General features: G+C 39.8%; 2 protein-coding genes across 2 annotated transcripts; one reads left to right on the top strand and one right to left on the bottom strand.

Annotated features, from left to right (window-relative positions):
- Window positions 1-671: 671 nt before the first annotated feature.
- Window positions 672-3,243, bottom strand: LOC136438262 (UPF0390 protein zgc136864-like). The gene is made up of 3 exons (XM_066433029.1): window positions 3,132-3,243; window positions 2,076-2,131; window positions 672-1,553 (listed from the first exon to the last, which is right to left on the bottom strand). Exons 1-3 carry the CDS (start codon window positions 3,226-3,228, stop codon window positions 1,437-1,439), a joined length of 270 nt encoding a protein of 89 aa, XP_066289126.1. The 5' UTR covers window positions 3,229-3,243; the 3' UTR covers window positions 672-1,436.
- Window positions 3,161-13,366, top strand: LOC136438232 (solute carrier family 35 member F2-like). Its single transcript, XM_066432995.1, has 9 exons — window positions 3,161-3,273; window positions 3,423-3,599; window positions 5,193-5,356; window positions 5,801-5,940; window positions 6,683-6,842; window positions 7,343-7,499; window positions 9,001-9,053; window positions 10,221-10,375; window positions 11,709-13,366. Exons 2-9 carry the CDS (start codon window positions 3,490-3,492, stop codon window positions 11,985-11,987), a joined length of 1,218 nt encoding a protein of 405 aa, XP_066289092.1. The 5' UTR covers window positions 3,161-3,273; window positions 3,423-3,489; the 3' UTR covers window positions 11,988-13,366.
- Window positions 13,367-14,310: the final 944 nt, after the last annotated feature.

The following is a 14,310-nucleotide window of genomic DNA, read 5'->3' as shown; positions in this document are numbered from 1 at the left end:
GATTCACAGCCTTCGATTCAGCCCTCGATTGGATTTTGCCGCCGATTCAGCCTTCGATTAGAGGGAATAGACAGAACATAGCAACTAATTTAGTTACCGATTCGAAAAACCTAGAATCTATGCCAGCTCTCTTACAACGAAAAACAAAAGGCAACACAATGATCAACTTAGTTCCAAATCACTCAACAATGAGATATTTACTTGCAAATAATGTCGGAAAGGACATAATATCAGGAATTCTTACACTAGTCCTCGATTCGGCCGTCGATTGGATTTTGTTCAACGGATTACAGCGCTATCTGCCGTTTTTCTAAATGTGGCCCGTGAACTTGAAAGGGTGATTGGGACGAAATCGCATCGCCTTCATGGCGTGGACTGGGAACTTGGACATCCCAGCCCTCGACGTGTCTCATCTTTGTCACAATTCCCTGTCACATTGACAATTGGGGACATGCACTATTTAGAATTGGGGATACAAAGCTTGGTGTTGGTGTACATGTATACTAGTCAGAATAGATTAGTGTCGACTTGGAAGTGGGTGACATGCAGTGATAGGTATTCTGCACATTCTGCACAGGCCATGTAACTGTTGTGACTTATAGCAGCCTATCCTTGTACCAGCAATGCCTTGTACTCTTAGTAGCACTCTTCGTAGCATAGGTGGCAGATGATACTTTGATGATGAAAAAGTGTTTATTTTCTGAATACCTCTTACTTACATACACAGTCTTGCATGCAGTGGGTTGCATTTGGCCATGGCCATTAAATAAACATATAAATGTCCTGCTTGTTCAGCAATGTATTTTCAAACACAAAATTTCACAATACATGTATACTGATGCCATTCACACTGATGCCATTCTTCACTGCATTGTATATTATATTGTAGTAAAATGCACTTCATAGTATAACTAGGGGACTAAGGGTGGGGACTGGTAAAGAAAATCATAGGAGTACTGTAGTATGTTGAGTTGTTTTTTAATGCTATATAGAGAAAGAGAAGAGAAACCTCAAAATGCACCATGTACTGGTAAACAACCTAGTCTATATATATATTTAGTAATGTTTTGTTTTGCACTTGCACTTGAGAGGACAAATAAACTCTTTCACAATACAACCGTGTATTTGTAATTGTTCAAAATAAACATTTAGCACAGTTGTTAAATAGTTGATGCTACTTTCCTGCTGTTTCTGTACAGTATAGTTTACAACCCCAATAATCTGCATGTTGACAGTTCAGGAGGCAGTCCAGGCCGAAATTGTAGTTTTGAACTTGAAGTATGAAACATTTGTTTTTGTTGTCTTCGGATAACCATGCTGGCGATTACTTTTTTCTTGTTGGAGTCTTGAATTAAACCAGCGACAGTGAGGCAGTCCAGGCCGAAATTTCAGTTTTGAACTTGAAGTATGAAACGTTTGTTTTTGTTGTCTGGCGATTACTTTTTCTTGTTGGAGTCTTGACTTAAACCAGCGACAGTGAAGGGTTTGCCCTCTTTGCTGGCCCTGCTGCTCATCTCCTGCTCAATGTTGATCCTCAGTTCCTTCTCCAGACCCTGAAAAAAAGAAAATCAACATACATGTATCTAGTTCTCCATTCGTTTTGTTACTAAGTAAGTAATACATGTACAAGTAGACAGAGCTATCATCCATCTAGTGAAGAAATGTTGTGTTTGGATATTAAAGGCACCAATAGCATTTTATGAAAACAGAATCTCAGCAGAAAGTTTTTCTTTGGTGCACACAGTTTCAGGGGGTGAACAGGGTCAGGTGCAAGTTTTCACCCCAGCCTTCTGTTTTAATGATGTCCTCGTGCTAAAATTATTTTTAAAAAATCAAGAAATTAAATTGGCGTGGCCTTGGGAGAAAAACAACATTACATGTACATTGTAAGATCAAGAATTTCAAGTGACCCAGAAAAGGCTAGAGTCTCTACGGGTCGGCTTGGGTGTGTCTGTTTCTGTCAGTCTGTCTTCTTATCTAGCTGCCATATAGAGATTCGCAGCCACCGTAGTTTCGAAGCCACCGTAGTTTCGTAGTTTCTACAGATTTGACTACCTCATGGTGTGGAAACTTACCTTTTGAAGCTTGACTGCTTGAACAATCTTGTTCTTTTTGGGTGCAATCTGCCGTGCTGAAAAAACACATATAAAATAAGATTCAGTGCTGATCATAACATACCTTGAGAACAACACACCGACAAGGAATTCATAATGTCACCTTCCATTAAAAAAACTCTCAAATTACCGGCTATGTGCTACCCCAAATACGTGCGCCAGTGACACCAACTCCAGCTATCCCCTAAGAAACAGTGAACACCTGACTACTCCAGCTTGAACTGGGTAAGACTACCAGATCTCAGAGAACACCAGAGAACATTTGCTAGTATCTTCTAGCAATCTCACTCTCTCACACATCCCTTACCGTCAGCTCCTTCAAAAACAAACTCTGTACTCTGTCACTCGGCAATAAATACTCTGTAAATAATGACTGACCTTACTCAAATATTAGATGACTCAGATGACATAAATTTTATATCTAACTTACCTACTTAATGTGAATGTAAGTTTTTATGTATATAGCTTTAGTCTCATGCATTTTCTTTCCATATGGGCTTCAGTTTTGCGCTGTTTTTTGTTAATTTTGTTTCTTCTATATATTCTAGTCTTGTGTTTTGTGTACGCCTTCATGTGTGTTTTGACGTGCTTTGTGAAAGTTTGTATTGAATTTTGAATATTGTTCCCAGGGCTAACCCTTTGTAATACTAGTAGCCTTTGGCTAGTTGGAAGGCCCTGGCTGTACTTGTTTACAGCAAAATCAATCAATCAATCAATCAAATCAAATCTTAGTTATCAAATACCACCCATGCCATTCTCAAATCTCAATAAAACTGTTCTTGATATTTCTAACTTCTTAATTATCTAAAAATTCAGACGTACGTTTATGAAAGTTAGACATCCAGGTAAACAATATACAAAGACAATTCAAACTGGATAAAATTTGGAGATAATCTTTTTACTTCTTCAGTGGAAGTCCGCCCCCCTCCCCATTTGTTTTCACCCTGTACAACATCACCTAAAAACACAGCTATGGGCCTATATACTACTAAGGTAAGTCATTCTCCGTCCACTCACCTCCCTTCTTCAGACCTAGAGGTTTCTTCGGGCGCTGTTTCTGCTTCTTAGCGCCCGCTGGAAGTTTGGTCTTCACTTTCAACTTTCCTTGCGCCATGCTGAAGGTACGGCGTTCAAGATGGTTGAGCCCACTTTCTGAGAGGTAAAAAAAGAAATTGAATATTCGTATTAATCTTATTTATGCCTGACAAACGTCTTACATTTTGATAATTCAAAAAGATTTATGATTCTCATTTTGTTACGTTCTGTAAAGAAAAGTGTTTGTTTAGTTGTCACAAAATCTTTTTTTAGAATTCTATTTCTGAGCTCTCCACATTCGAGTTAGTGGTAGAGTCCAATGACCCACCAATGACCCATCATGGCGGCGGTAGAAGAGAGACGAGAGGCGGATGTGCCCGTAGAAAACATCGGTCCTGTGGCTAAAGTACAGCTTACCTGGCGTGACAGACTCAGGAGTCTATGCACATGGTACGTAAGGTCACTTCCGACGATATGATGGGAAGCGCAGATGTTTCAGTGAGTGCTAACTAGAGGATAGAATTGTATGTATGTGCGTGCGTGTAACATGTCTTTGTTGTTGTTAACCTCGTGGTACACATAGAGTAGAGTAGAGTAGAGTAGAGTAGAGTAGAGTAGAGTAGAGTAGAGTAGAGTAGAGTAGAGTAGAGTAGAGTAGAGTAGAGTAGAGTAGAGTAGAGTAGAGTAGAGTAGAGTAGAGTAGAGTAGAATTTTCGGTCAGGTAGGACCAGTTTAGACCGCTCTACATTGTTGAATTCCCTTTCACTCAACTGTCATAGCCTTAGTAGGTCAACAAGTTTCTGTGCTGTTTCAGTAGCAGGGTAAATTTTTTCAGGGAGGGGTAATGCTAACCCTTCCCCTTTTAATACGTGCTCGTGGCAGCTTCTCGAACACAGGACCTCAGTTTTAGGTATTCACGGGTTTCACACTTCCCAGAAGTACTTGTGTTGGGATCCGGAAACGGATATTCTCCAGGCGACAACAATTTCGCTCAGCGTGCGAAACAAGAAGGAAACAGCTAAAACCTTGAGTAGAACTGGACGGTAAAACACAGGAACTTATGAGCTGTCCGGCAAATAATAGTGAGGGTGTGAATTTGACAAGTTTTGTGGACAAAAGTATTTTTCTGGACAACTAGCCAACACGTCGCCAATGTTTAGTTGGTTTTGCCCGATGACCTCATACATGTAGATCACATCTCGTGTTCCATCAGAATGGGATTACAGATTAAATTAACCCTGTACTTTGCACGGTTCTGCACCAAACTGCCATCTCCGAGTTGTGTCTTGTGTTCTGACTCGGTTATATTAGATTTCCTGCGCCCACATACCATCATTGTTTAGTGATTTCGCACGCTGAGCGAAATTGTTGTCGCCTGGAGAATATCCGTTTCCGGATCCCAGCACAAGTCATTCTGGGAAATGTGTAAATGGTGAATGGATATGCAACTTACAGACAAATTGAAACTGGGAATGATTTCAGACTACTAGTTGGTTAGGACATAGTATGGGTAATCTTATTTACCGAAATACACGAAATGTACGAAATACACAAAATACACATGAAGATGAGTGAAAACTACCGACATACAGAATAATTTGATGAGTAAACATCCCAGGGTGCTATGATGGACAGAAAATACTTGGCTATCATGGAGGAATCTAATTATGAGGCGGGCCGGTATCGTCAATAATTTTTTGGCTTTTCTTGGCGCCAGGGCCATAAATACACTATTTTGTGCCAAAATATAGCAACCTGTGATGTTTGCTCATCAAATCATACTGTATTTTTGATAGATTTCATGCATATTTTGGTGGTGTATTTCGGTGGTGTATTTCGTGTATTTTGGTAAATACACGGACCGTTCTGCACACTGATTTGCAAAAATACCAGGGTCCTGTATTTCAGGAACATTTTATTTCACTTTTTCAGATGGTGGTGGATATGTGCACATATGTCATCTATAGAATCAAGACTGTTTGACCTCATTCTGCAGTGAAAGATGCAATAACTAATGTATTAAAATCTTCCTTGCAATTCCAGGAAGACCCTCAAGATGGTGCTGTTGGGCCAGTCCCTGTCAGTGTTGATCTGTGGGACATCTGTCACCAGTACCCTGCTGGAGGCCAAGTACAAGGTCAGCACACCAACAGCACAGAGCTTCCTCAACTACATACTACTGGCTCTGGTCTTCAGCATCCCACTAGGTAAGCAACCTTCATAAGTTCATTTCGGTGTTGTTTGTGTGTATGTGTTTGTGCGTGTGTGTGTGTGTGTGTGTGTGTGTGTGTGTTACTTACACTCACTCATTCACACTTACTGATATAAGCACTCACTCTTTCTCACACACTCACTCACTCACACACTCACTCACTCACTCACTCACTCACTCTGTAAATACCTCACAAACACTCACGCACCCTCTTATTTACCAGATAGCTTTCAAAAATATGTGCAGGTTATGTAGATGTGAAATTGTTATGTGTGACAGTGACAGGTCGTCCAGTGTAATATAAGTTATAACCAGCTGCGGCGCCCCCCGCGTACCTGCAGATCTAGTGTGTTACACTAAAGGGCTTTCGTGTCGGCTCTTGCTAGCATTAGTGACTGTGTGCTATGCCTTAAATATGATAATACCACTTGTGTTCCAGTGCGTAGAGGTGGGGACGACAACATTAAGGTCATACTGAAGCGGCGCTGGTGGAAGTACGCCATTGTTGCCCTTATTGACGTTGAGGCAAATTACCTGGTGGTGAAAGCGTATCAGTACACCACTCTCACCAGTATCCAGGTAATGTCATTTTTTCCCTAGGCAACTATCACTAATGTCTTTTTTTGTGTGGTTGATTTACACTGGGTAATAAAAGCAAGCTACAATTGTAAATATTGTAAACTTTTGTGGCATTCCATAAATCATGATCAGGGGTTTTTCTTTAAAAATTGAACAAGAGGGAGCACACACGGGCGAGGGAGCGAATTCTATGTATTTATGGAAGAGTCAATCGCTGAGTGAAGGCTGTATGCTGGATATCAAGCTAAAATCTGAATTCAACAGGGGGGCACTGGGCTGAAACAAGACGGCGCAGCGCCCCTCTTTCCCGATTTAGATGAATCCCTGATGATGTAATATGATAATGTATGATAGCTCCAAATTTTCTTTGTCTTCATCCTGATTTTGCATGATATGTTTTCTACTTATAAATGAGCAAAAAATTGTAGATTCTAAATAAACTCATTTTTTGTAATTGTCACAATGTTCTATGCTGCAGACCAGTGCACCTATTCCCAAAAATTAATTTTTAGCCCTGTATAATTTACTAGTTTTTCTTGATTTGAAACAGTACTAACTGTAGAATCCTTACAATGCTGTTGTTTCATATCACTTAACCATCAGCTTGCTAAGGTGGCTGTTTGGCACCAAATTTGGATATGGTGTTAGCAGGGAGAAGGTTAATAATACTGTTCTAAACATTCCATGAGATTATCATGGACAAAACGTTCATACTAATCCGACATGATTTTGAACCCCCCAGCTGCTAGACTGTGTGACCATCCCTGTGGTGCTGGTGCTATCCTGGATATTCCTCCACTCCAGGTTCAAGTGGGTTCACTATGGCGGCATCGCTGTCTGTCTGCTGGGGGTCGGCAGTCTGGTGGGGGCTGATCTACTCAGTGGGAGGGACCATGTTGGAGGTAGGGGTGGAGACATGTACCAGTTTACTACAGTTGTACACATGCATACACTGCTCGCTGCAGCACCGACGGAAAATGCCAGGTGAACCATTTTGAACTTGATCTCCGTTCCCACAACCGCTACTCACCTACCAAAAGTCATGAAGATCCATCAACATTTCTTTCAGTTTTGTTGCCTACATACAAACACACAAACATGCAAAGTCCGCTGCAGCACTGTAGGAACACGCCAGATGAACCATTTTCTAAATTGACCTTAGTTCCCACAACTGCTACTCAACAGCTAGTCAACTACCAAAAATCACGAAGATGCATCAAAGGTTTCTCAAGTTAGGCTCTTGATGTACATACAGACCCAGCCCACAGCTGGCGTAACCGAAAATATAACCTTCTAGGCGAAGGAAAATATTGATTATAATTTAAAAAGAATAATCCGGTACCTAATACCTATCACGAGTATCAGGTCACAAAACAATGCCTATTGTAATTTCCCACTCCAGCCGATGACAAGCTGCTAGGTGACATGTTGTGTCTACTGGGAGCGGCGCTTTACGGCGTGTCTAACGTCGCGGAGGAGTACGTCGTACGCCACTTCACCCGCGTGGAGTTCCTGGGAATGCTGGGATTGTTCGGGAGTGTCATCTGTGGGCTCCAGCTGTAAGTCACTGAAAAATTATCTTATATGTTATGATATCATTAGCATACTAGTACTTGAATATGAGGTGTTTGAGAAGGAATTTGGATCTGTAAGATTGGTACTAGATGCTTTGATTTCTGCAAATCAGTATACAGTGTTAGCCAATCATGGTATATCTGTTTTGCCTCTCCTTCCATGACCATTGATTACAGTAATTTGTATTCACTCTGTGCATGAGTTCCATGCTATGCCAGCCATTTGCTTTGAAGGAAAAATCGCAGCCTAACTTTCCACTGTTGCAGCATATAATAGAATAGAATATTTAGAATGCCACACCGGTCCGACATGCCCCAAACACGTAATGAAGAGAGAGGGAAGGATTGGGGAAAAAACTCATCATACCCTCGGAGCATTGTCTGGAGAGGGTGGGGAGGGGTTTAGGAACAAAATATATTTCCAAGACAATCCACTTCCAGACAGATTTTCTTAACATATCTTTGATTACCATGCCTTCAGAGGCTTCTACTATCCCTCCTCCCCCTGGCAACAAACATGCTCTTCTGTTTCTTTTCTGCCTCTTTTACAAACCCACCTCACTTGCATATCGTCCCCTGTGATTGGCCATCTCTAAATTGAGGTTATTTCTTACCTGTCAGAAGTAGTAGGGACAGGTGTGGTATAGGGAATAATGCAGTTAATTAATCAAAGTAGTCAGTACTCATTACTGACAACAAAATGTGTTCTAGTTTAGCTATACAAAATTAAGTGTTTGAATCTCAAGAAGTTCCGCTATGATTGAATTCATTATCATACATGGTTTTGCCTGTCATTAATCACGCTCCTAGCGGCCAGCCCGACTGGTACTGGTAAATACTAGATGTAGTTAGTTGAAATATTGCCACCTGGTCTTTGACTTGGTCAATCCTCATGGTGACATCTTGGACCGAGATAAACAGGTTGATGAAGGTCCAGATCCAGGTAATAAGATACGCCAAATATAGTTACTCAAGCAATTGGATAAAATTTTGAAAAAGTTAGACGTTTCAGACAGCATCTGCTGTCTTTCGTCAGTGACTAAAGATAGGACTGGAAAACCAGATTTTATACCAAAACTCTGAATAGATATGTTAATGAGGTTAAGACAATTTAGGATGTCTTGACGTAGTCTTCAAAAGTCCTCAACAGGAAAGGGGGTCTACGCGTTGAACTTTCAGGCACTTGGGATAATGTGCTGGCCACCACCGCCCACCTCCGGACGAACAACATTTAGTTACTGTACTAAAACAACAGTAGCTAATTGAACTATTAGCATAAACCTTGTCTTGAATTAATCTTCTTTTGTTTAGAGATGAATTAAACAGGTTTCATGATAAGGATTGCCATTATTCAATACATAATACTTTTGTAGTTAACCTTCAGTCTGCTATGGTAGCCTTTTGGTACCAAATTTGTATTCGTTAGAGGTAATGCAGCAGTGAGTAGGTTACCAAAATCAGTGTTATTTCTTCACTTTGTTTATAGTGCCATCTTGGAACGACATGAACTGGCAACAATCCAGTGGTCATGGCAAGTCGGTAAGTACATCATACTACATGGCACGTACATAAAATTATACAGGCTGAGAAGATTGCTACCATGAGCCATTAATGATTGATTGTGTAATATTAAAACACCATATCCTGACACATTGGGCATATACAGTATTGAAGACCATGTGACATCAAAATAGATATACACCGTTATTACTTTGATGTTTTGTTTTCTGTCCTGTGTTCAGTTTTTAAGTTTTGTTATGTGATTTGTGAAGCTCTTTAACATGTTCCTGTTCCTAAAATGACATGAATTATCACAAACTTTAGCTGTTAGCTTGATTGAAAATATCAATGAATGTGGGATTCAAACCAGGAAAATGTACATCTCTGTCTAAGCTACCTGCATACTAAATATCATGGATATCTGTTGTTCCTTTGTTCAGTTATTCTCCACGGAAGATTTTCTTGAGTTATGCTGACTACAAAAATCCAGAAGCACACACACACACACACACACACATACACACGCACATCCAATAGTATATTTCCATTTTTCATGGAGATAATTTGTGTCAGTTCTATGTGTCCAATATTTACTTATTTTGATATGTTGTCCTTTTGTAATCTTTCTGCAAAGAAATGGTTTGAAATCCAGCCTTGTTAGCTAGTCTGCTTTAAACAGCCACTTTCCATCTGTTGGAAGCAGGCTTAAGCTATGACCTAGCAAAAAAAGTTAAAAGATGTTGTGTTTCCAGTAACTGTTGCAGTTTTTAAAATAATGGGGTCGGTACTAGTAGGCTTTTTGATAGGGTCGGTTAAGCAACCAAAACACAACATTTCTTTTTCTTTTTCCAGACCTAAACCTTTCCACCAAATTGAATATTACAGTTCACTTTGTCAGTAATTCTACTATTAGATCTATTCCGTACGCTTGGTCATGAGATGATGTGAATGAATGAATGAATACACTAGTATACCCATTAAAGGATACTGCACTTTTTTTAATCTGATGTTAGTGAAAAATTAATGGTCTGGCTTTATTCGTGTAAAGACACTGATCGAGACTTATTCATTTCATTCTTACCTTGATTTTTGAGAAAGGGAATGCTGTAATTCTTGTTGAATTACGGCAAATTTTGTAGAATATGATTTTGATCATCAATGGCCAAGATAACCACAAGCTTACACTATTGATATAATTTTTTCCAGGGCTCCTGTTCGTTGGCTTTGCTGTCTGCCTTTTTGCACTCTACACCATCTTCCCAACAGTCATCAAACTGAGCAGCGCAGTAGTGGTGAACCTGTCCATCCTCACAGCTGACCTCTACACACTCTTCATAGGACTCTTCCTCTTCCACTATGTGGTAAGGACTGCTACATAATACATGTAGGGCCTAGGAACGCTTTCAAAAAAGCTAGCCGGGGCCCAAGATGGGTGGCGTGAGTGTGATGACTACATGTGAACTATACAGATACTAGAACTGGGTCAGACATGATCTTAAATGAATAGCCCTTTTTTTCATTCTTCACATGATGATGTACACAAAAATATACATTTGGGTGGTACTGGTACTTCTGCAGATATGCAATGTTGTGCATGTTGCATAGTTGTGTTCACGATACAGATGCACAATACTTACAGGCACAGCTGCAGTACTTCTAAAATGTGTGTTTTCTCGGTTGAGTATGACCTAAAAAGAATACAATAGAATACAATAATTGCTCATCACCCACTGTACCGCCCCCCATCTGTGGTTGGGCTGGTCCCTCGGACGATACAGAAGACACCTTCTTGTATTCTATACATATAGAATACAACATGGGGTATTCTTAAACACCTTGGTCACCCAGTTCAAAACAAAACAACAGAAAGAGCCACATGAAATCCAAATTTTACTTTACTGATCACAGGGCTGTCTAGCTACAGGACCCATCCTTCCATCCAGGGAAGGCAATTTGCTTGTTCGAACAGAAAAAAATTCCCTCATCCGTCCCAAAATCTGTAGTTCATGACATGGAATTTATGAAAATGTATTTTTTAACAGCAAAACTGATCATGAATAGCATGGGCTCCCAAACATTGAGTCGGACAGATAAAAATCTAAAGCTGGAGATAGTCCAGACTGGTCGTCACAGACATTAAAGGTGCCCTAAGCGGGGGTGAAACTGGAAATGTTCTGGATAAAGTAATCTATATGAAATTGACGTTTACTTCCCCATATTAGCACATTTGCATCATTATTTCATACTTTGGGCATTTAAAAAGAGCACAGAAACAAGTCGCAAAAGGAGTATCTTATTTATTGGTACCACCCAATAATCAGTCCAGAATCCAGCTGTAACCGTTTTCTGTCGACAATTTTCGGAAAGTTCCGGCCGCGTGACATCACAATGACCGAGCACATTGAGCCATGACCATGTGATTAGTTCTCCGGAAGCTTTCGGGACTTATCTGTCAGAATTGTGCTTGTTCGGAATATTTGAATTAATGGCTGATGCTCAGATTTTCAAATGAGTTCACACCACAAAACGACATCGCATCTTTGCTCCATGATGTCGATATGCAATGGGATAGTGTTATCTAAACTTGCTATGGATAGAAATCATGCAAACATTAATTTTGAAAATACGACTTTCAACGCCCTAATATTGCTTAGGTTGCCTTTAAGCATTTGTATGTCTTCCTTTCCTCTGCAGTACCATGGACTATATTTCCTGGCCTTCATACTCATCGTGGCTGGTGTCGTTGTCTACTCTACAAAACCAACAACGGAGGCACCGCCTAGAAACTACGAAGCCATGCCCGGAGACAACACGAACAGAGAGAATGATGATCCAGCCAGTCGTCAGCCCCTAACTGTCAGTCAGAACCTGGAGCAGGACAGACTGGAGGACGACCAGGAACGGAGACACAGAGATGCCAACAGGACCCTAGCTCAGGACCCCAGCGGAAGTCCAGTTGATGTTGTGGTATAGGGTTTAAAAAGTACGGACTGTAGTGCCTGATTTAATTGTGTGTTTTTTTTGCACATGAAAAAACAACTCTACAGCTGACAGAAGGAATGGCTGGGAGCTAGCATTTGTACACTCCTTCCCAAGTTTAACTACTAGAAGTACTAGTAGTAGTATACTTATTTTGTCTCTATTTTCCAATACAATGGGGAAGAATGGGACATTATTACAGTTTTAATAATGAAAGCATTATACATTAGTCTTTTTGATTATAAACTTAGATAAAAGTTAACTTATACAATTTTATGTTGTTCTCTATCGTTGCACAGGAGCTGGAAATATACAAAAGTCAGCTTTGGTAGACCATACCGTTAGAAATTTGTGAAAGTTCCAAAGGGTGTTTCCTGACAAATGCAGATCTTTTTGAAATGCATGTTTCATACTAGAGAAGCCCACAATGCAGAAAAAAAATTTATGTTTTTTTTTCTAGGATGTTTCACGTGCAAACATAATCATAAGAAAATATGTTGGCGTCAATTTTATCTGGTTTTCTGCTTTTACCTAATTTTGTTAGACATGGGCCAAAAAGTGTACATGTTTAGTCAATGATACTGCCAAAAACGCCATAGAACTGCTTTGAGGTGTAAAATGGGAATCAGAAGTTGAGAAGCAGTTTAAAAGCATCTGAAGTACAAGGTAGTATTGAAAGTTTCAGGTCCATTGGTTAAAATTTACAGTACAATTATAGTACATGTATCTATAGAAGAAGAAATACATGGTCAAAACGATGCTTCACAGTGTGTTTGTATGCCATCAGTTATGTACATTCTAAGCACAGGTAATGTGAAAAATTAGATACACATGTACATATACATATCTTGCCAGCTTTTTGTTGTGTTTGGACCATTCAGCCAACCATGCGTCCAACTTTGACAGAAATGTATAAATATGTAGATAAATGTTATATCTGTGGACCACAAAGAAATGTATACTAGCTGCTGTGTTGATAGAGGAGATGCTGAAATGTCAGTTACAAATGTACCTCATTGTTTCTTTCTTTGCTCTCACTGTTTTCATTCTTTTATGTATGTTAATTACTTTCAATACTTAGTACGTAACTCAATAATAAGTAATCTGGGTAAATTTAGAGTTCTTTCTTGCCTTGGTTTGCGTGATAGCAGTTTTGTATCACAAGGTTAAATATGGATTCTACTTTGCTTTATATTGTTCTGTATGAAGGCCGCAGTGATGACCAGTACTATGTGTACAAAATGTCATTTTGTTCTTTAGAAAAAAAGAGATATTCTTCTCGGATTCATTGTCATTACATTCATTACAACAAGTTCTGTAAAACCAATCACAGTCAAACGTTATTAAAAAATACAGAACAAGGTTTGCTATCATCCGCATGTTTCTGTCATTTTTTTTTTAATGGGAGATTCCAAAGTTCATCTATGTTTTTATGTAATGATGTTTCAACATGAAAATGTTACACGATCTTTCTTACAGGATTTTCTTCAATGGATCATATTCCTGTTATATTTCCAATGTTGCCTCTATAACGGCATTGGCTTTGTTCTTGTATGGTATCGTATCGTCTTTTTTTACAGTCTGGTTCCTTGGGTTTGTCATTGACAAGTTGCTCTAAGTTATTCGCCGACGGGTGCAGTGCATATATCCAAAGATTGTTGGGTTCCACGGCCGTGGAATCGACCACACCTGCATGGTGGGGAACTTCACTACCAGGGATAATATGTATATATTTTGGGGAATTTAAACTAGGTATATGAAGCAGCCACTTCGGGTACTGAACTGAGCTAACCTTTGCCCTTTTCGTATATTTTACCATGCCCTACTTCTTCACTGTCCCACGAAATGAGCTAATTTGACTACACTTTTCCAAATTGTTTGCTGACAACGCCCTCATAGTAGGCCATATATTTACATTTTTCAAGGACAAAGGACCTTGAAAGAAACTACTGAAACGATGTTATGTTTTAGCTACTTGCTATAAAAGTTGCTCTTGGCCAATCAATTTCCAGGAAAGGTGGTTATCGTGGTGGTACCTTTCATAAGACTGGGAAAATTTAGGTTTCATTTATCCATAGGGGTCACAACCGTAGCTCCAGCTATCATTAGCTCCGGCTATTATAGTGGCCTACAGGTCAGTGTGGTTTGTCCCCGGCCCAGATAGTCAGTTTCTCAGTAATGGATAGTTGGTGCGGTAGGTTAAGTCGTATTGGAGCAGGTTGTGATCTAAGTCGTCTTTGGCTTAACTGCGTTGTAGTTACCTGAAGTACCTCGCACTGCAATATTAACCGGAACTTGAAAACCATAAACGTCGTAG

This window comes from Branchiostoma lanceolatum, chromosome 1 (assembly GCF_035083965.1).
Source record: "Branchiostoma lanceolatum isolate klBraLanc5 chromosome 1, klBraLanc5.hap2, whole genome shotgun sequence".
Classification (NCBI taxonomy): Eukaryota; Metazoa; Chordata; class Leptocardii; order Amphioxiformes; family Branchiostomatidae; genus Branchiostoma; species Branchiostoma lanceolatum.
This window is presented reverse-complemented; position numbering and strand designations above follow the sequence as displayed.

Coding starts and splice junctions, on each gene's coding strand:
- LOC136438262 (XM_066433029.1), bottom strand. CDS start 3,228: ATGGCGCAAGGAAAGTTGAAAGTGAAGACCAAACTTCCAGCGGGCGCT. Junction 2,132..3,131: donor TCTAGGTCTGAAGAAGGGAG/GTGAGTGGACGG, acceptor GTGTTTTTTCAG/CACGGCAGATTGCACCCAAA. Junction 1,554..2,075: donor AAGCAGTCAAGCTTCAAAAG/GTAAGTTTCCAC, acceptor TCTTTTTTTCAG/GGTCTGGAGAAGGAACTGAG.
- LOC136438232 (XM_066432995.1), top strand. CDS start 3,490: ATGGCGGCGGTAGAAGAGAGACGAGAGGCGGATGTGCCCGTAGAAAAC. Junction 6,843..7,342: donor TGGGAGGGACCATGTTGGAG/GTAGGGGTGGAG, acceptor TTCCCACTCCAG/CCGATGACAAGCTGCTAGGT. Junction 10,376..11,708: donor TCTTCCTCTTCCACTATGTG/GTAAGGACTGCT, acceptor TTTCCTCTGCAG/TACCATGGACTATATTTCCT.